Raw genomic sequence first — 17,767 nt, 5'->3', positions numbered from 1 at the left:
GGTTGGAATTTTGACGAGACTCGTTTATATTCGATTTTAATTTCGGGTTTTTGTTTCTTTATTTTGATGAAAGTCTAAAGAGATTCATTGAGCGCCTAAATCCACCGAGGAAATATCCTATTATATTGGCTTTGGTGGGATTCAAGATGCCTTTAAAAGTTCTTAGTAGGTAAGAACACTATTAATTTACTAAACTAGCCAAGGAAATGTTTTATTATTTTGGCTTTGGTGGACCTAGGTATTTTTGTCAAAACTCCGTGAACTTTTTCAACTTCTACTTGAAGTAGAAATACAAAAATACGAGGTTAAAACTAATTATAAAAATAGGGGCGAAGCCAAAACAAATAAATTTTTAATTTTTAATAGTCTATATCTTTATAATTTTTTAAAAATTAAATTAAATTTTTATAATTTTAAAGGAGACTAATATGTAATTTTATTTTTATTAATTTAAAATTTTAAATTTTTTTAAATTACCTAAATAACAATTTTCTATTTTAGCGTCGAGGGGTTGCGAGCTTAGGCTAAAACACCCCTTAGAGGCTAAAGGGCTAAGGGCTTTACCGCTTTTGTAATCGCCACTTGGGCAGAGTTTCCACTTCGCAATGCAAAAATCCTAACAGACAACATAAAACCCAATGTTTCCATGCCAAGTGTCGTACCTTCCTACAAAATGTAGTTAAAAACCAAAAAAAAAAAAAAAAAACCAGACACAACCCAAACTGTTTTTGTAATCTGAAAAAAATATCATTTGGTACTGCCTGTGTTTTCGCATCTCTCTTCTCCAACACCCATTTGTTAGATAATGGCTGATAATAAGATCAAATTCTTTGAACTCAACACAGGAGCTAAGATCCCTTCTGTTGGTTTAGGCACTTACGGTGCTAAACATGGTGTCCTTCAAAACACTGTCATTTCTGCCATCAAGGTACCCCTTTTTTTATGTTTTTTTCTTTCTGTCTTTTTGGTGTTTTCATCTGGGTTTTCTGTCATCTTTCAGGTTGGATATAGACATATTGATTGTGCTTCAATGTACAACAATGAGAAAGAGGTGATGTTTTATTTGCTTTTTGTGTGTGTAAGGGGATGTTCAAAACATGTATGACAAAAGTCCTGATCTATTGTTTTATGTGTTTCAATTCAGGTTGGTTTTGCTTTGAAAAAAGTGTTCAGTGAGAGTATGGTGAAACGTCAGGATGTATGGGTCACCTCAAAACTATGGTTTGCTTTTGTGCTTTAAGCCTTTTCTTTATAAGTTCTTCTCAATGGAGTCCGTTACTTTGCATATCTAATATGTCATTGCGTTGTACGTTCAGGTGTACTGATCACTTGCCTGAAGATGTACCAAAGGCATTACATAAAACTCTGCAGGATTTGCAAATTGATTATGTTGATCTCTATCTAGTATGTCTTAACACTTACTTCATTGAAATGATACATATGTATATGTATATATGACATTTGTGGTAACTGCGCTGAATGTTGAAGATACATTGGCCAGTGAGTGCAAAAAGGGGAGCAATTGCTGTGAAGGGTGAAAGCCTTACACAACCAGACATCCCAGCTACATGGAAAGCAATGGAGGCACTCTACGATTCCGGTAAGGCTAAAGCTATTGGAGTGAGTAATTTCTCGGCAAAGAAGCTCGGGGATCTATTGGAAGTGGCACGTATACCGCCTGCAGTCAATCAAGTGGAACTTCACCCTGTATGGCAGCAGCCAAAGCTGCATGAATTTTGTAAATCCAAGGGAATTCACTTGTCGGTAAGAAAACAGGCCGCTTCAGGTTCATATCATTTCTGTCTTTTGTTCTGTTGATCGTATTAGCTATATAGTGTTACTGCTTTGTTTGATGTAAGGGATATTCACCATTGGGTTCTCAATCTGGGGAGAATGTGAGGAAGAAAGTTTTGGATAACCCTTTTGTTAAAATGGTGGCACGGGAAGTGGGGAAATCCCCCGCACAAGTATCTCTCCGTTGGGGACTGCAAATGGGTCATAGCGTACTTCCAAAGAGCATAAGCGAGGCAAGATTGAAGGAAAACCTTGATGTTTTTAACTGGTTTATACCTCAAGAGTTGCTTCCCACTTTTTCTCATATTGACCAGGCAAGTAAACAGCTTCATGTCTTTTGTTTTGTTTTGTCTTGGAACTTGTAAGAATAATAGAATTTATCTGAAAATCTGGAATTCAGGAGAAGTTGATAAGAGGCGAAGCATTAGTGGACGAAACCTATGGTGCATACAAGACCCTTGAAGAACTTTGGGATGGTGAAATCTGAGGTGACCATATTTCAGGTGTTCGATCACATGCTTACTATTTTCAGAGTTTTTCTTTAGCTCATTATGTATAGCTATTCAAATTTTTTCTTCAAATTAGAGGTAACATTATTTTCGATTTTTATGTTCATTAATGTAGACAATCAAGTTTTCTTGCTTCTTTTCCCTCATTTTCCTGTAACTTTAACTCTATATTAATAAGAATCCTTCATTAACTTGGGGTTTAGTCCATTTGATTCATACGGAGTTACTCTTAAAATCCTGCAATAGCTCATCACATGGACATGCATGAAAACATCCTCTCGAATCTTAACGAACTTCTTGAAATCATGAACCTCGAGGAGTTTTGTTTTCTCTTGGTCTACCATAGGAAACATTCACATATCTCAGCTACACTTACAATGCCAGAAGCTGTGATCTTAAAAAGTTTTTCCATTAACAAGAGAATCATACAGCGTTCTGTGCCGAGCATGTTCTGGACAAAAAAGTTTCTGGGAACATAACTATAAGGCCAAAAACCGTAAACAAAATGCGCAGTCATACAAGCAGTTCTGCAGTACCATGTTACAAGATACAGAAACTAATAGAGAGGATGAACAAGGAAAAGAAGACGAATCATTTCCTTCCATCTCTTAATTTTGGGAGCCGATTATATTTGTGTTTGCAGGGGAAGATCCTTGTGACTGTAAGTAACCCCTTTGTCACCATCCACTACCTGTCCACTCCCTCTCAAAATCCTACAATTTTAACAACCATGATAGTTTGTTAGAAGATCTACTATACATAGTAAGTTTTATCATAAAGAAAATCGAGCATACCATCGAGTTGTTAACAATCCTTCAACTCCGACTGGACCTCGGGCATGAACCCTGCTTGTACATACACCAACCTGTAAAAATCCATGTAAGAAATAGAACAGTTTAGACAATTGACTGTGTTGTCCAAATACAAGAAAATTTCGGAAGACTGATTACCTCAGCACCAAGTCCGAATCGTGCTCCATCACAAAACCGTGTGCTTGCATTATGAAATACTGCAGCACTGTAACAAAACATCAACTTCGTGAATAACTTGTGTGACTATCCAAAGAAAGTAGATCTCAAGCTGAGAAGTAACCGTACCTGTCTACTCTGTGCAAAAACATTTCAGCAACTTCGTGATCTTCAGTGACAATACAGTCGGTGTGAGAACTGAAGATAAAGCAAGTTGCTTGAAATTTAGAGAAAGGCAGCCAACAACTCAGAGGCATAAATAAAGCAACGAATAGAAAAGGAAAACAAATTTTCCGAGAGAACATGACATGCCTTCCATGCTGATGTATATGGTCAATAGCAGCCCCCACATCATCCACGAATTCAACTGTGCACGCCAGTGAACTGTACTCACGATGTAATGATTGTGCCCTGGGAAGGTTTAACAAGGAACTTGCTCTTGGTCCACCATAAAGAGTAACCCCTGCAGAAAGTAATCCCTCGAAAGTTCAACGACAGAACTTAGCAGCCTCAACCAGAATCATATACACTCGTATAAGCATACCTTCACGTCGGAGTTCCGCAAGAAGCTCCTTGAGCAAATCATTATTTGACAAATCCTGGTGTACTAGAAGTGTTTCCTGAAAACAGCATGGTTAAGGAATTCCGAAACAAACTACACAAAATGGAAAGGCATGCGCTGTAACATAAGCAGCTAAAAACAGGAACACAAACCGAAATCTATGCATAATGGAATTACCATAGTGTTACATGCTGCTGGGTAGTCTACCTTCGCGTCCCGAACAATTTTTTTGGCCATATCCGGGTTAGCTGACTTGTCAATGTAAACATGACAAACTCCATCTGCAATGAATAGTTTGAAGTTCAGTTGAAGCTCTATTTCGCAAGGCATCGAAGAGCCGAATTATTTTTCTTACCGGCATGACCAAGAACAGGAATTTTTGTTGAATTCTTAATTTGAGAAACAAGACTATTGCTACCTCTTGGGATCACAAGATCTATCACATCATCAAGCTGTGGCAAAATAGAATAAATTAAAAGAACATACATATATATATATATATACGCACCAAAGAGCTTTAATGAACTGAAAATCTTGCTGCTCACCTTAAGCAAATCTGGGATATCCTCTCTTGAAGCGACGAGTCCGATAAGTTTGTCTCCAACGCAGTCTGGGATGGCAGAAGTAATGATCTAATGATATAGAAACAAAAGCAATAAGGCTTGTGCTTCGGTATGAACAAGTATTTGCGTGAAGCTAGAGAATCTTACCTTGTGTAGGATTGCATTTGATCGCCTAGCTTCTTTGCCACCTGTAAGAAGTAGCCCGTTCCCAGTTCGAATGGCTAGTGAAGCTATCTATTAAATCATAACGGGAAAAATGATACTAAAATAATCATGAATTCTTATCAAAGTGAAATATGACAACACCTTATAAGCTAAATGGTCCGCTACCTGAACAAGGGCATCTGGTCGAGACTCGAAAACAATCAGCAGGACACCGAGAGGACAAGATGTTTTCTCCAAGATGAGTCCATCTGCAAGCTGCACCGAGGGTAGTCGAAGTAAATGGTGAAAACAGTGATGAGGAAAGCAAATCCACACAATTCTAAGATGTTTTTTTGAGGATTTCTAACCTCTGTTCTCTTTGCAATACGACTGATAGGCTCTTCCATGTCGGCAAGTACACGAATAGATTTTGCAAGACCTGCAATCTGTAAAACAAAACAATGTATGAAAATCAGGAGGAATGTGCTTACATATCAAATGAAAGCAACACACAATCACATAATCAACAAAGGCTTGCCTTTCCAGGCTTCAAGGCCAAACGAGATATTAGTGCCTTCTCGTATCCATCAGCCTTGGCAGCAGCAACATCAGCTTCGTTTTCAGCCATAATCAAACTTTCGTTGGCCTCAAGGGCATCAGCTACATCCAGCAAAAGTTTCCTCCTATCTTCAGAGCTCATTGCCTGAAAGTAAGATCATTTACAAAACATCCAAACTTAAGAGAGATCGTTTATGGTAACTACTAGAAGAAATGATGCTTCCTACTTGTAGCCGTCTAGAACATTCTCGTGCTGCAACCGCCATTTCACGGGCATCAACTTCATTAACCGAAGTCCATAGGTGTGCATCTTTATGAAATAGGGTACCAACAGGCTTTCCTTGAAGTAGCTTTATAATGTTATCAGTGGCATAGCCACTTTAAAACACAAAATCAGGAGTGTCAGCAGCAAGAACCAGTTTTATAAGCTAATGAACTGCTCGATTATAAGTCGCATACCTAGTAATAACAACAGGGATACCAGAAGAAGCAGCACAAACGGCCGCATCAACCTTTGCGGTCATACCTCCTCTACCTAGCCTGGACTTGTCACCAAATGTTATTTCTGCTTGATGTTTTTCTTTTATATATGTATGGATCAGTTTCGAGTTCGGATCACTAGGTGGTCCACTATAAAGACCCTCCACATCACTCAACAAAACAAGGAGATCAGCTTTTACTTCCATAGCTAATAGACCTGCTAGACTGTCATTATCCCAGAATATACCAGAAGAATCCTGAAACAACAAAAACTTGCAATCAATTTGTCTGGAAGGAAGAACATAACAAAACAGAAAGTTGTCTAAAAGAATGAAGCTTGAACTTGAAGGCATAGTTCTATACCTCGTAAGGTGTTCGACGAGTGCTGACTGCATCATTTTCATTGAAAACAGGAATAACTTTCAAAGCTAATAAAGATTTCACTGTTTCAGAGAGTTGTTCTCTGAAACTATCATTCCTAAAGTCACTATCTGTTACAAGATGTTGTGAAGAAGTAACATCAAGCTGCAAAAAAAGATTTGAGTTATAATTAAGACAAGTGGAAACATAAAGGTTTAGACATAAAACTATGTTGTTATTTCAGGTTTCACCTGGCTAAACAAGGTGTCATAAAGAGCCATTAAACTATTTTGGCCAACAGCAGCACAAGCTTTGCCGTCAAGTTCAACTTGTGGGTTTTGAAGGTCAGCCAAACTATACAAAACAAAGATCAAATCTTTTTTTAATTCAAGTTTTATGAAAAAGAAAAAAAAACAAATAAGAAAAGGGTGTTGGAGGAATTGAAATTAACCTGCTATTGACCAGTTTCCTGTATCTAAGCCTTTGACGACCAAGACCAACAGCACCTGAAGTGACTAAAACTACTTCATAGCCTTGAGAGTTTAGCTCCTTAAGCTGCAAGCAACCAGTTCATTCAAACGCACATTAACAATGAGCCATCAAAATTAAAATAAAAATCCCATCTTTCCCCATTGTTACCCTTTTCTTATTTGATTATGTACCTGTTCACATAAAGCCCCAAGCCTCCCCACTGCTAATCTTCCATCGTGTCGAGTCACCACGGCTGTTCCCACCTTTATTATAATAAAAAATCCATAAATCAAATCATTCCCCTCTTATTAATGAAACCAAAACCACATTATCAAAAAAAAAAAAACACGGAAACCTTAACAATGAGACGCTTCACATCGATCAAAAAAGCTCGGATAGGATCCATGGAGGGGAGAAAAGGGGTTGTGATTTGTGAAGAAGAATGAAGCAACGTTTTCAAAAAGTGTATATATATATATATAAAAGAAAGAAAGAAAGAAACTTTATTCAAAGGAAAATTCCTAATAGTTTGGAGCAGACATTATATAGTATGATGATGATGTTGTTGTTCATGTTTCACATGGAGACCAATGGAGAGACGTAAGACGACATGACAAACATTCTTATCATTATTATTAGAAGCCGTAACTTACTGAGTGAGGGACACGCGACACCATTTCCTTGGTTGCTTTCATGATATTTTCTTTATCCCAAAATTGTTCTGTTTGATTTTTTCTTATATTTATTGACACATATTCGATCCCGAAACAAAACAACCCTTACCTTGCTCTATCATTTTCACGATGAGATTACGAAAATATCATTTGAGACTCAAATGAACAGACCTTAACGACCAAACGCTTGACGTTCTTAATGCAAGCAGCTGGATCAGTGTCCATGGGAGACAAAGCTTGGTTCCTGACGGAATGGAATATTGGCGAATGTGGGTCAAGTTTTTGTGCAGTCATAACCAAACTATATAGATATGAGTGGAGAGAAACAACAAACGCAGAGTGTCGGGGCTATCAACACGTAACCCTTGCCCAATAGCCTGCCAGCCAGAATTAGCTGCTTGGCTGCTTTTTATTTTACGGAAAATAACTTCCCAAATTTCCTTCCTCCATCGCTGCATTTCTGACCCAACACCTATTCTTCAGGGTTTTCATCTCCCCTAAAATAATCTTCTCATTTCACCCCTTTTAAGTTAAAGTCAACGCGAGACCGATCCAACATTTTGATTGGGCTTAAATCATTCACTTGGCCAACAATCTAATGGAACAAATGGTAAATAAGGTTGCACCAAACAAAAAAATGAAAAAATCTTCAACCAACTTAAACTATGGTATTGTGATATAATCTTTTAAAAATTATAGAGATATAAGCTATCCAAATATGAAACTATATTTTTATCATCTCCTCCCAAAGTATAAAAAAGAAAAATATATGTATTGATATTTATTTGTTTATAGGGAAGAATTTTGTGTAGTGAGAAAAGTATTTGTTGAAATTTACACGTAAGTAAGCCTTTTAGCCTAATGGGGACTAAACCTAATTTCTTTACTTAAGGTTAGTATTAACACAAAATTCTTTATTTATGTTTTAGGTAACTCAATTTAATCCTTAAAATCTTTTATTTCCATTTGTGAATCAAAATGTACAATTTTGAAAGATTGGATTGGAAATCTTTAAGATTATTGCCAAATGAGTTTTGGATTACAATTATATAAAATAAATCTCAAAATTTAATTTAATGTGTAATTTTATATATATTATTGCTTAAGAATATGGATTTAAGCCTAAACTTTACCTCAGATTATTATTTTTTCCAGCATTTTGGGCTTAGTCTCTTGTATCTTCTCCACCCAAATAGAGAAAATTGAGCATAAAAAGACTTTCCAGTTTTGCAAGAAAAACAAAATCCAAGAATATAATTTAATATAATAAGCAAGCATTAATATATGTCAAAGCAGTACTGAGCAGTAGGCACATGCCAAATAGGGACATGACTGCCATCCTCTTAAAGTGCTTACACTTTTCTTTTACTTTTTTATTATTATTTATTTTCTCTAAATTTTGTTCTTATCCAATCCCATATTACTTTGTGTTAGGTGTTGCATTTTCATCCACAACATTTCACCCATAGCTTTAGCATAAAATTTTACTTTTTTTTATCTTCTCTTCATTCTCCTCTTTCTTTAATCTTTTTATAATTTTCACAAGAAAATTATTTGCCTTATGATTTGCTCATTTCAAGCCTTGTAATTCGCCAATAATGTAGAGAGAAAAAACTCCCCCACAATGAAAAAAATATTTTTTCCTAATTTCAAACTTAATAGAAAATTGGAAAATATTTAACTCCAGGAAAGAAAAAAAAAAAAAACAGGCTTTGGAAGAGGCAAACGCGATATAACAGCATCCTTTGAGAAGCTGACAGGTTCTATTCTAGGACGACGACACACCATGTGGGGAAATTTTTGGACACATGTAGTTCATGCACTTGAACCCTTTTTCTTTTTGGTCTTTGGATAACATTGGATTACAATATTGTTTGTTTCTTTTCTGTAATACTGTCAAAACAATGATCTCATGGTAGTTAACAAAGCATTACAAGAACTAGACAGGGTAGCTTAATTCATGTATGTTGTGTAATAAACAGGGTTTTCCAGGTCTATTACCATTAGCTCTAAAATTTACAAGAACCCACCAGTTTGCTCCGATAGGATAAAAGGATAAGGTCATAAGTGGGGTAGGCATTGGTCAACTAACTGCCATCATCTATGCCTTATACCCTGGCTTAGTATCATCAAGTCAAATTTCAATTCAAGGCAATAAGGATAATTGGATATGAAAGACGTATCTTTTTTTATTTGATTGGGATATTAATTATGTAACCGATTTACTTTCCTTATACCATACATCACTTTGTGTGTATAAATATGGACCATTGTTAGTGTACTGGGAAATTCAAAAGGATCGACTTTGAGTGTAAAAAAAGGTTGGAACTTTGAACTTTCATTCATACAAAATTACTGCTTTCACGTGTCGTATATATCTGTCTGCATGTCCGTTTTTTTTTTTCAAAGGTTCAATCTTTTGTAAAAATCGGTAAAAGGGAGAGGACGGTTTCTTTTCTTTTCATTGAAAGAAAAACAATAACTGATGCTAACACAAAGAGCAATCCTCACGTGTCTTTCTTTGTTGCGTACTGTTTTTGTTCTTTGATCCTCTTTGTTTTGATTCTTTGACGGTGGTGCTTTTTAAATATATAGGGATTCACAAGAGAGCAAAAGAGAAGCTTGATTTTGTGTGTAGAGAATAATGGAAGGAAATAAAAAAGTGGGGTCTTCTTCTTCTTCTTTAGCTTCAGAGCTATTTGGTTCAAAAGACCCACCTTCTTCTTCTACTGGGATTTTTGGCTCTATTTTTGCTCCTCCATCTAAGGTATTATTTTATTATTACCATGTTTGTTTGTTCTTTCCATTTGATCCATGGATAGTTTTCATTTTCTCAATTGGGATTTTTATCTTGTTTGAGCTTTACATGACTGATTAATGGCTGCTGAGAGCATTGCAGAGTTGAACAAATGACATTCTTTTGTTATTGTTGTATATGTTATAGGTATTAGGTAGGGAGTCACTGCGTCATGACCTTATTACCAAAAGGTACGATTCACCCAAAGAGCCATGGAACACAACAAATCCAGGTCCCTATGGTATGTTCATCAGTCTAGTTCCATTCCACACCATTTTGTTCATTACATATAGTATTAGGTGTTGTTGTGCACTAGACCAAAACAAGAACCAAGTTTTCTCTTACAGAATTCTTGTGATATAAAGTGTGAATTGAAGTAGTTTCCAACAATTGCTTCTGTTTCCACTTTGTAATTAGTGAATGCTCAATTTTTGGTGCCTGGAAATTCTCTCCAAATCCATTCATTAATATCTATATCAGGTAATTCTTCCAAAGGACATGAAGGTGAAAATCAGAACATGGGAAATAGAAACATTTATGAGGAACAACGGGTTGAACCCTGTCATTTAAGTTCATCGATCTTCTACGGTGGCCAAGATGTATGCTTCGATCCCAAGAGTAGAGAGGACTTGGAATTGAACTCCGTGGTGAGTAGTACTAGTGATCTGACATTTTATTTAGGAATCTGCTAACTTGTTTTCTTAATTTCTTAGTTTAACAAGGATATTGGAGAAGATGATCCAGGGTTTGCATCAAGAGGAAACTGGTGGCAAGGTACTGTATAATTGCCTATTTGGACAAAAACATTCCAATTCAAAGGTTTAACATGTTTGTTATTTCTGCAGGTTCTCTATATTACTAGTACTTGTTTGCCAATCAGGATATATACTTATAAAGGTACCTTTGCTACTTAATCAAAATCTCCCTGAATTGGACCAATGCAATGTCTGATAAATTTTGGTTTTTATCCTTAACAGGTACAGAGGAAGATATGGGCAACATTTTAATCTGTTTCAAGTTATAGATATAGGAGATGGATTATATAGTAAATCAAATGTTGCAGAGAGCTGGATTGTTTATTACTGTCTCCAGCCAAGCAATTATAGTTATTTGGTCTCCCTTTTAAGGATTATCAAACTTGCTTCTTAGTGACTATATATTATTATGATGGATTGTTACTTTTGCTTGAATGTATGGTTTATCCATGGTTGAACTCTCTTGTCTACCTTTATTGTCTCCAATTCCTTTTTTCTTTTTATTCAATATAGCAAGCTGCAAGCTTGTATTGGTACACAAGTAAAGCTTAAATTACATAGTGATTAGTATCATATGTGAGGTCCATTCAAGGAAGTGTGTAAGCTGCAAAGTGCAAACAAGTAGTCATAATTAATAACAATTTTCAGAAACTAAAAGATTAGATGAATAATGTAGCAATGAAATCATAACTGACCTCCACACTTGTAACCGATCGGACGGTTGGCTATGTTGCATCGTTTAGGGATTGTTATGGCTATTTCTGGCTTGATTCCGGACGATTTAGCAGTGTTGGAGAGCATAACAGCACAGAGGCAGCTTGGATTGTGGCCGATTTGCCTCACTTGGGTGCAACAAGCGGCAGAAACAGGAGCATTCTCGTCTTGTGCCGCTTCGGCACACGGGATCATCTTCATTGCTTCATTATCAGGTGATGATTTCCCACATTCCCCTGCTGCATCAACGTTTTGTAGCCCCAAAATGCTTACAAGCACAACCAATCCTACGAGGCACATGAATTTCATTGTAGATGCCATTGCTCGAAGCTTAATGCAGCAACCCTTGTTCTGAAGGGGTATTTATACTGCAACATTATGTAAGAGCAGCTTTAGCCCACTACTGATAATGGAGGTGGCAGTAAAAGAACAGACAATTTTATTATTGTAGCACTTACTTTAAAAAAATATATTTGGGAGAATTATCTAGTTCTTGTTTATTTCTATCAGAGTTAGGTATATGCAGTGAAAATGATGATTCCTCCACTTGTAATCATCTCAATGACAGTGTCAACAACCTTGAAAATAGAAGTTTCCATTTTTGCTACTTCAGCTGCTATTTCTGGAACTTCATTGCCAGATGCCAAGTATACAACAGATCACAGTGTGCTTGATCCAATCAAGCGACCTTTTAGTGGAAACGTGTAATCAACTCCCCCGAGCATAACTTCGGACCACATTGGTTCTTAATGTACATTATAACACTAAACTAGTAGCTTTTTTTCTGATAAAATACCTGAACTAACCCAATCCACTGAGAGGTTTAGTACCCAAATCAAAAGAGAGTTGGGCCGTTATGTTCTGCTTAATAATATATTCTTTCTTCCAAGGTTTTATATGTTTGGGGTTTGAACATTGTCATGTTGGAGTTGGAGTTGCTGTCGGGTATGTAATTTTCCCTATTGAAAAGCCCAAAAGATAAAGCACGAATCCATCACCAATACATAACATTAGCAGCTTTTTCAACAGTTAAGCTGCTTCTGTCAGCTTGTGTTTTCCACATTAATCAACAGATATGGTGAAACAGCTTCGTGTGTTCCACCAGAAAAAGAAAACGACAAGCTTCAGACATAACTTCTTCTTCCCCGCTAATCAAGGTGGACAAGTTCCTCCATTATATCTTCTCTCCATACCTAGGATAATATAAAACACTTTTGATCCAACTCTTTTTTTTTGGGGGGAAGGAGGGTTTAGCACTGTTTGTGATTAATATTAGTTATTGATTATTAGTATGTACGTAATCAGACATTCAGACATGTTTAAAGCTTATAGTTTTACAGATGGTCTCCCACCGACGCGCCACTCATTTGCAATGCTTTTTCTTTTAATACAACCTTTTTGTTTTGTTATTTGATTGTGCTTTGTTGCTTGACACATTTTTTCCTCCAAATCTGCCAAACCCCAACCAAGTTGTTCTTGCTTTTGGATGTCTTAAAATTTACAAATCAAGAGTCATGACTTCGAAATAATTGTAAAAATTAACAACATAATATATATATATATATATATATATATATATATATTGCTATTGTAATCTTATGAGGAACACCATGTCCAAGGTTGAATATGATTTGCAGATATCAAATGGCATCAGAATTTTGAGTTAATGTGGGATCAATGGCAGCATAATAAAGATTATGGAAACATGATGTGAGACAACCATCTTCAAACCTTCAAACCTAAACCTTATATAGACAAACTTCAAGTTTTGATCTGTGGACAACTCCTACCCTAACCACCCCCCAAAAAAGTCTCCCAATTCCTACATTTTGTTTTGAAAAGGCTAGAACTATTATTAAGATTCTAAATTAGTCTTTAAACATTGAAATGATACAATTGAATCCTTAAAGTGTATATTTATTGTATCAACCCAAGCTTTCCAGCCTAGCCATCAACTCGACCACGAAATATTAGTCCGAATCTAACGTGGAACATATTTAAAACACATTGGTTAAATTTAAAAAAAAATGTATATACCTATCACATGAGCAATTTGGATATAATATTTTAACAAAAATGAAATAACTCTTTAATGACAATGATTTTTTAACACGTTTAGGGCTTAGGGTTTAGGGTTAATGTCATGTTTATGTTAAATTAAAAAAGGGCATTTTGGTAAATCACTAATAACTAATAGAAGAACAGAAGAAAATATGAGTGCTCATCTTCTGTTCTTCATTCTCCAGCCGAAACAATTAAGAAAGAAAAGGGAAGCCATTCTTTTCATGCAAGCTTTTCATCCATTGCATATAAGTGATTTTTAGTTCAGTTTTTCGTAAATTTTATATTTTTGTGATTCGTTGTAATTTGGTCTATATATATATTGTATCTTTGTTTGTAAAACTATTAAAGATTTTAAATGTTACTATTAGAGATATTAGAAGCTTTTATTTTTAAAATGATGGTTTAAAAACTTAGGAATGGAAATGGTTTAAAACTTAGGAATGGAAAAAGGATTAAATTGTGAAACTAATTGTTACTTTTGAGTTTATGACTAAATTGTGAATATTTTGAAATTTGTATGAAATTTTGTAAATCGTGATAATAGGATATTATATATGGACATATTTGAAGCGAGTTTCAAATTTGGAGTTCAACTTCGAACGATATGATAAGTTTGATTTTAGGGACTAAATTAAATAAAATACAAATTTTAGGACACATCCAAATAATAAAATTGAGCTGATATATGTTTATAATAGGGTGATATAAAAGGGTTAAAATTGATAAATTGAATTGAATAATTGTATAGATTGGGAATTGGAACAAATTAGAAGTAATCATGGAAAAACGACAAAATTGTTTATTAGTCTTTAGAGAATTGACCATTATCTGCTTTTTCCGTAAGTTCATACGGTATGTTTGTGTTAATTTTTGTACATTTATAATTATAATTTTAAATATGTTCAATTGAAATTTTGATTTTTACAATTCGTACAAAAAGGTGAGATAGAGGATTAAATTGAATACGATGAATTGCAAATTGAAATAATTAAGGAATTGACCTTAAATTGGACCAAAATAGGATATGTTATGTGATAAAATGATGATTTGATGAAATGAGTTGAATTGATTCAATTTAGACCGGTTGATGGTGATAAGGACCGAATTGAATATATGTGAAAATATAATATAATGTTATAAGTGTGAAATTGAATTAGCATTTTATGTGATATGTTATCATATTTGAGAATTTATGATTGGTTGATGAAATTATGTAATGAAATTGAGAAACTATTACCCTATTAACTATTTGGGTAAAGTCGGATATAGTTGGCATACCATAGGATAGGAAGAGTTCAAGGTTATACTACTACGTGCCGAGGAGTGTTGAGGACACCCATTTTTAGGTTATACCGACCAGTGTTGTGGGCATCTATTTTTTTATTTTACAGAGTAGCGTTAGGCGCAACTTACTATTTCAGATTTATCTGATAGGCACTAAGTGCTAAATTAGTGTGATTGGTAGATCCATGTATGCATCCGAACTCGAGTCAGGTTAATAGGGACATGTATAATGTAAATGGAATAAATGGCATTTTGATTGAGTTGATATGATGATCGGATGATACATATACATATTGTATATTGGTTATAAAAGCCCAGAGGGCCAATATGGAAACGTGACAAATTGATGAATGTGATTCGAAATTTGTATTATGAAACGAAGTAGTGATTAACATTAAATTGACATATGATGTATATTTGGTATAAAGATGAATTGATATGATATGAGAATGAAGTTCATATGGTATAATATGAATTGGATTGAGAATTCAAATCATGAATTAAAAATAATGTTTGACATTAATTTGAAATGGGATGTATTGCGAATAAATAGATTGTATGATATGATTAATATAGTGAATTGATTAAATGATCATTTGTTTTGTGAATGGTAATGAAATGTTGAATAAGTGAATTGAAATGTTGCATGATTGAGTTACTATATGGTATGGTAAATGTTGAACTAACCTTTTTTTTATATTTGATTTGTCATGTTAGACAAACTTTACCAAGCTAAGTAGCATGTAATGTATAATTATAACATGAGGTAAGTTACTTGGTTTAATACTTGTGAACTTACTAAGCATTGCTATGCTTACCTCATTTGTTTTCCCTTTCCCTGTAGATTGCCGACTTGTAGAACATATGATGTAATTGAAATGGTTAGTTGGTCAATTGAGGTTTGTTATGGGTTGATTGAACATGGTTGAAATATGGTGATTTGAGCATGTTTTGAATGAGTTTTATATAGGTCTTATGTGTATTTGAGTCACTTTTTGACAAAGCCTTGGATTGAGCATAAAAAGTACTTTAAAACTGATGAATTTAGCTATCTGAGTAAAAGTTTCGATACCAGGGACCAATGTGTCGATACATTACCAGATGATCAGTGTTTTGAAAATGGCAGAATGCCAAAACGTTATCAATATTGATTATAGTATCAATACCTACCATAAAAGTATTTATATTTATTTCTTTGGTATCGATACCTAGTTACAAAATTTTAAAAAATTTCATATTGGTCCTTAATCATGCTCGAATCTATTAAACTATGTTTGTATGCTCGATTTAGTCTCTATTTGGTTTATAATTGCTATTATGCATGTATTTAGAACAACTTGATTATTTAAATTGAATTCAATGTTATGATTTGCATGTGGATGTTCCGGTAACTAAAGTAGCATCATGAAACTCGAGTCAGGTGATTGGATCGGGCAATGAGTGTTACAGTTTATGTGGCATCCTTGTATATGTCCATGTTACCGAAGTTAACATTTACTATTTTTTTCCACCCCTTTGGGGTGATTTGATAAAAGAAAGCACAAATTCAAAGGTTAATAAAGGCGAAAAATTAAATGGGAGATTAAAATGAATTTTGCTATAAAATTAGAGGGCTAAATAAGTCATTAGGCCATTAAAATTATTATTTGACACTCAAATTAAACACGATAAGACTTCATTGATATGATATTAATCATTTTGAAGTTTTAATAATTAATTGAAGATATGCGTCATAATTTCAAATTAACCCTTCCTTTAATTAAGCTTAAAACTCGTATTATGAGTATTAATTATTGATGATGATACATGCACTATTTGCTTCACTCAATTGTAGAGTGCCTATGATGAGAGGAATTGTTGCTTAGCACGTTCCATCCATCCCACGCATGCATTATGAGACTCATCATCCCCATGCCATGTGCAGGTTCCATCACTCCCAATTTCATCCAACAATTATTCCACCATCCACCATCTCTTATTTTTAATTATTATTTCGTAGCATTTATTTTCGAGATTCATAATAAATAAATCATATACAATCCACTGGTAATGAAGGGTGAAAAAAGGGATTGTGTTGAGAGTTTTGTCAGGCAAAACCAGCAAGTGTCCGTAAAGGCAAGAAATGTCAGATAAACATCTCAACCGGTTGTCGGGATACGTTTTGCTACCTACACTCCAAATGCTTCATCATATTTTACAACAAACAAAAATAATTGAAAAATTCTAGATAGTGCGTGAAACATGTCACATGTTAATTTACTCTTTGATTTAATATAAAAAAATTAATTTGTCTATTTTTATGTAAAGAGAGTAAAATGTAATATGACAGCATTCGAAATGAATGCATTAGTACGTTAGAGATAAAAGAAAGGCATGGATGGTTTAATCCTATTTTGAAGTTTTATTTCTTTGGCCATTAATGAAACAAAGATGGGGGATAATAGGGGTATGGTGTAGTGATTGTGACACCATTTTGAGTTTGCCTCAATTAATCCACCACTGCCACTACCCAAAATCTGAAAGCTGATCCCACCACAGGCTTTAGCTGAAAATGGATATGTACATGTTGCTCCCTGTCTCCTCCCATATATGTTACTATTATGTACCATGTTACAGCACCTGCTAAACCATTTAATGGGTTTGGATTAAATTGAAAAAAGAAAAAGAATGAGAGGACATCATGCGCAAAGGAATATTATTAAGCCCCTGGATTTTGCTGAGTGGAGAGGTGCGTAGGTTAGCTAGGACAAATGTCTGGTGTGCTTGTGTTGGTAGTGATGGTGAAGCATAGCCTCCCACGTCGTGGCTCACACAATTTATTGTAACCTTTATTTTATTGTTTAGCTTCCCCTCAATAAACCCCTATACTTTTTCCAAAATAAAAAACCTATCAAAAGTATAGATTGAATCATAAAAAATATTTGATATTAAATCTTCAATCCATCCTTAATTCTTAAGATACATAGAATAGACTGGTTTAACCATCGAAGTATCTAGAATTACCCATAATCTCTTCCCAATTCATAAATAGGGGGATAATGTACTTCAGCGCACTCGAACCTACGCCCTC

The 17,767-nt window shown here is 34.8% G+C and overlaps 4 protein-coding genes across 6 annotated transcripts; 2 read left to right on the top strand and 2 right to left on the bottom strand.

The window, feature by feature from the left end:
- The first annotated feature begins 642 nt into the window (after positions 1-642).
- On the top strand, positions 643-2,519 carry LOC105761840 (aldo-keto reductase family 4 member C8). The gene is made up of 7 exons (XM_012579783.2): positions 643-928; positions 1,001-1,051; positions 1,145-1,221; positions 1,317-1,404; positions 1,489-1,764; positions 1,860-2,108; positions 2,195-2,519. Exons 1-7 carry the CDS (start codon positions 806-808, stop codon positions 2,279-2,281), a joined length of 951 nt encoding a protein of 316 aa, XP_012435237.1. The 5' UTR covers positions 643-805; the 3' UTR covers positions 2,282-2,519.
- A 172-nt stretch (positions 2,520-2,691) lies between these two features.
- On the bottom strand, positions 2,692-7,642 carry LOC105761839 (delta-1-pyrroline-5-carboxylate synthase). Of its 2 annotated transcripts, none has more exons than XM_012579781.2 (20): positions 7,255-7,642; positions 6,601-6,672; positions 6,390-6,493; positions 6,190-6,292; positions 5,942-6,103; positions 5,558-5,835; positions 5,326-5,476; positions 5,079-5,243; positions 4,909-4,986; positions 4,727-4,816; positions 4,544-4,630; positions 4,379-4,465; positions 4,189-4,285; positions 4,011-4,114; positions 3,816-3,891; positions 3,584-3,734; positions 3,401-3,469; positions 3,254-3,320; positions 3,098-3,168; positions 2,692-3,016 (listed from the first exon to the last, which is right to left on the bottom strand). In XM_012579781.2, exons 1-20 carry the CDS (start codon positions 7,375-7,377, stop codon positions 2,929-2,931), a joined length of 2,223 nt encoding a protein of 740 aa, XP_012435235.1. In that variant the 5' UTR covers positions 7,378-7,642; the 3' UTR covers positions 2,692-2,928. The 2 variants fall into 2 exon arrangements, with proteins under 2 accessions (XP_012435235.1, XP_012435236.1); XM_012579782.2 differs by having other exon boundaries at positions 6,765-7,358.
- Positions 7,643-9,251: 1,609 nt separating this feature from the next.
- LOC105761842 (uncharacterized) lies at positions 9,252-11,093 on the top strand. Of its 2 annotated transcripts, XM_052623159.1 has the most exons (7): positions 9,252-9,404; positions 9,679-9,850; positions 10,028-10,121; positions 10,361-10,527; positions 10,594-10,654; positions 10,726-10,781; positions 10,862-11,093. In XM_052623159.1, the coding sequence occupies exons 2-6, from the start codon at positions 9,728-9,730 to the stop codon at positions 10,740-10,742; spliced, it is 462 nt and encodes a 153-aa protein (XP_052479119.1). In that variant the 5' UTR covers positions 9,252-9,404; positions 9,679-9,727; the 3' UTR covers positions 10,743-10,781; positions 10,862-11,093. The 2 variants fall into 2 exon arrangements, with proteins under 2 accessions (XP_052479119.1, XP_052479120.1); XM_052623160.1 differs by lacking the exon at positions 9,252-9,404 and having other exon boundaries at positions 9,472-9,850; positions 10,376-10,527.
- Positions 11,094-11,107: 14 nt separating this feature from the next.
- Positions 11,108-11,674, bottom strand: LOC105761843 (putative lipid-transfer protein DIR1). The gene is made up of 2 exons (XM_012579785.2): positions 11,331-11,674; positions 11,108-11,239 (listed from the first exon to the last, which is right to left on the bottom strand). Exons 1-2 carry the CDS (start codon positions 11,668-11,670, stop codon positions 11,223-11,225), a joined length of 357 nt encoding a protein of 118 aa, XP_012435239.1. The 5' UTR covers positions 11,671-11,674; the 3' UTR covers positions 11,108-11,222.
- Between the last annotated feature and the right edge of the window lie 6,093 nt (positions 11,675-17,767).

The sequence above is a fragment of the Gossypium raimondii genome, chromosome 11 (assembly GCF_025698545.1).
Source record: "Gossypium raimondii isolate GPD5lz chromosome 11, ASM2569854v1, whole genome shotgun sequence".
NCBI classification, from domain to species: Eukaryota; Viridiplantae; Streptophyta; class Magnoliopsida; order Malvales; family Malvaceae; genus Gossypium; species Gossypium raimondii.
Note: the sequence above shows the minus strand (reverse complement) of the source record. Positions and strands in the feature narration are given on the sequence as shown.

What these genes read in the sequence shown, in the direction of transcription:
- LOC105761840 (XM_012579783.2), top strand. Translation starts at nt 806, where the DNA reads ATGGCTGATAATAAGATCAAATTCTTTGAACTCAACACAGGAGCTAAG. An exon ending in ATTATGTTGATCTCTATCTA is followed by an intron (nt 1,405 to 1,488) that starts GTATGTCTTAAC and finishes TGAATGTTGAAG; the next exon opens with ATACATTGGCCAGTGAGTGC. An exon ending in CTTTTTCTCATATTGACCAG is followed by an intron (nt 2,109 to 2,194) that starts GCAAGTAAACAG and finishes TCTGGAATTCAG; the next exon opens with GAGAAGTTGATAAGAGGCGA.
- LOC105761839 (XM_012579781.2), bottom strand. Translation starts at nt 7,377, where the DNA reads ATGACTGCACAAAAACTTGACCCACATTCGCCAATATTCCATTCCGTC. An exon ending in TCAAGCGTTTGGTCGTTAAG is followed by an intron (nt 6,673 to 7,254) that starts GTCTGTTCATTT and finishes ATTATAATAAAG; the next exon opens with GTGGGAACAGCCGTGGTGAC. An exon ending in ATGACACCTTGTTTAGCCAG is followed by an intron (nt 6,104 to 6,189) that starts GTGAAACCTGAA and finishes CTTTTTTTGCAG; the next exon opens with CTTGATGTTACTTCTTCACA.
- LOC105761842 (XM_052623159.1), top strand. Translation starts at nt 9,728, where the DNA reads ATGGAAGGAAATAAAAAAGTGGGGTCTTCTTCTTCTTCTTTAGCTTCA. An exon ending in TTTTTGCTCCTCCATCTAAG is followed by an intron (nt 9,851 to 10,027) that starts GTATTATTTTAT and finishes TATATGTTATAG; the next exon opens with GTATTAGGTAGGGAGTCACT. An exon ending in ACTTGGAATTGAACTCCGTG is followed by an intron (nt 10,528 to 10,593) that starts GTGAGTAGTACT and finishes TTAATTTCTTAG; the next exon opens with TTTAACAAGGATATTGGAGA.
- LOC105761843 (XM_012579785.2), bottom strand. Translation starts at nt 11,670, where the DNA reads ATGGCATCTACAATGAAATTCATGTGCCTCGTAGGATTGGTTGTGCTT.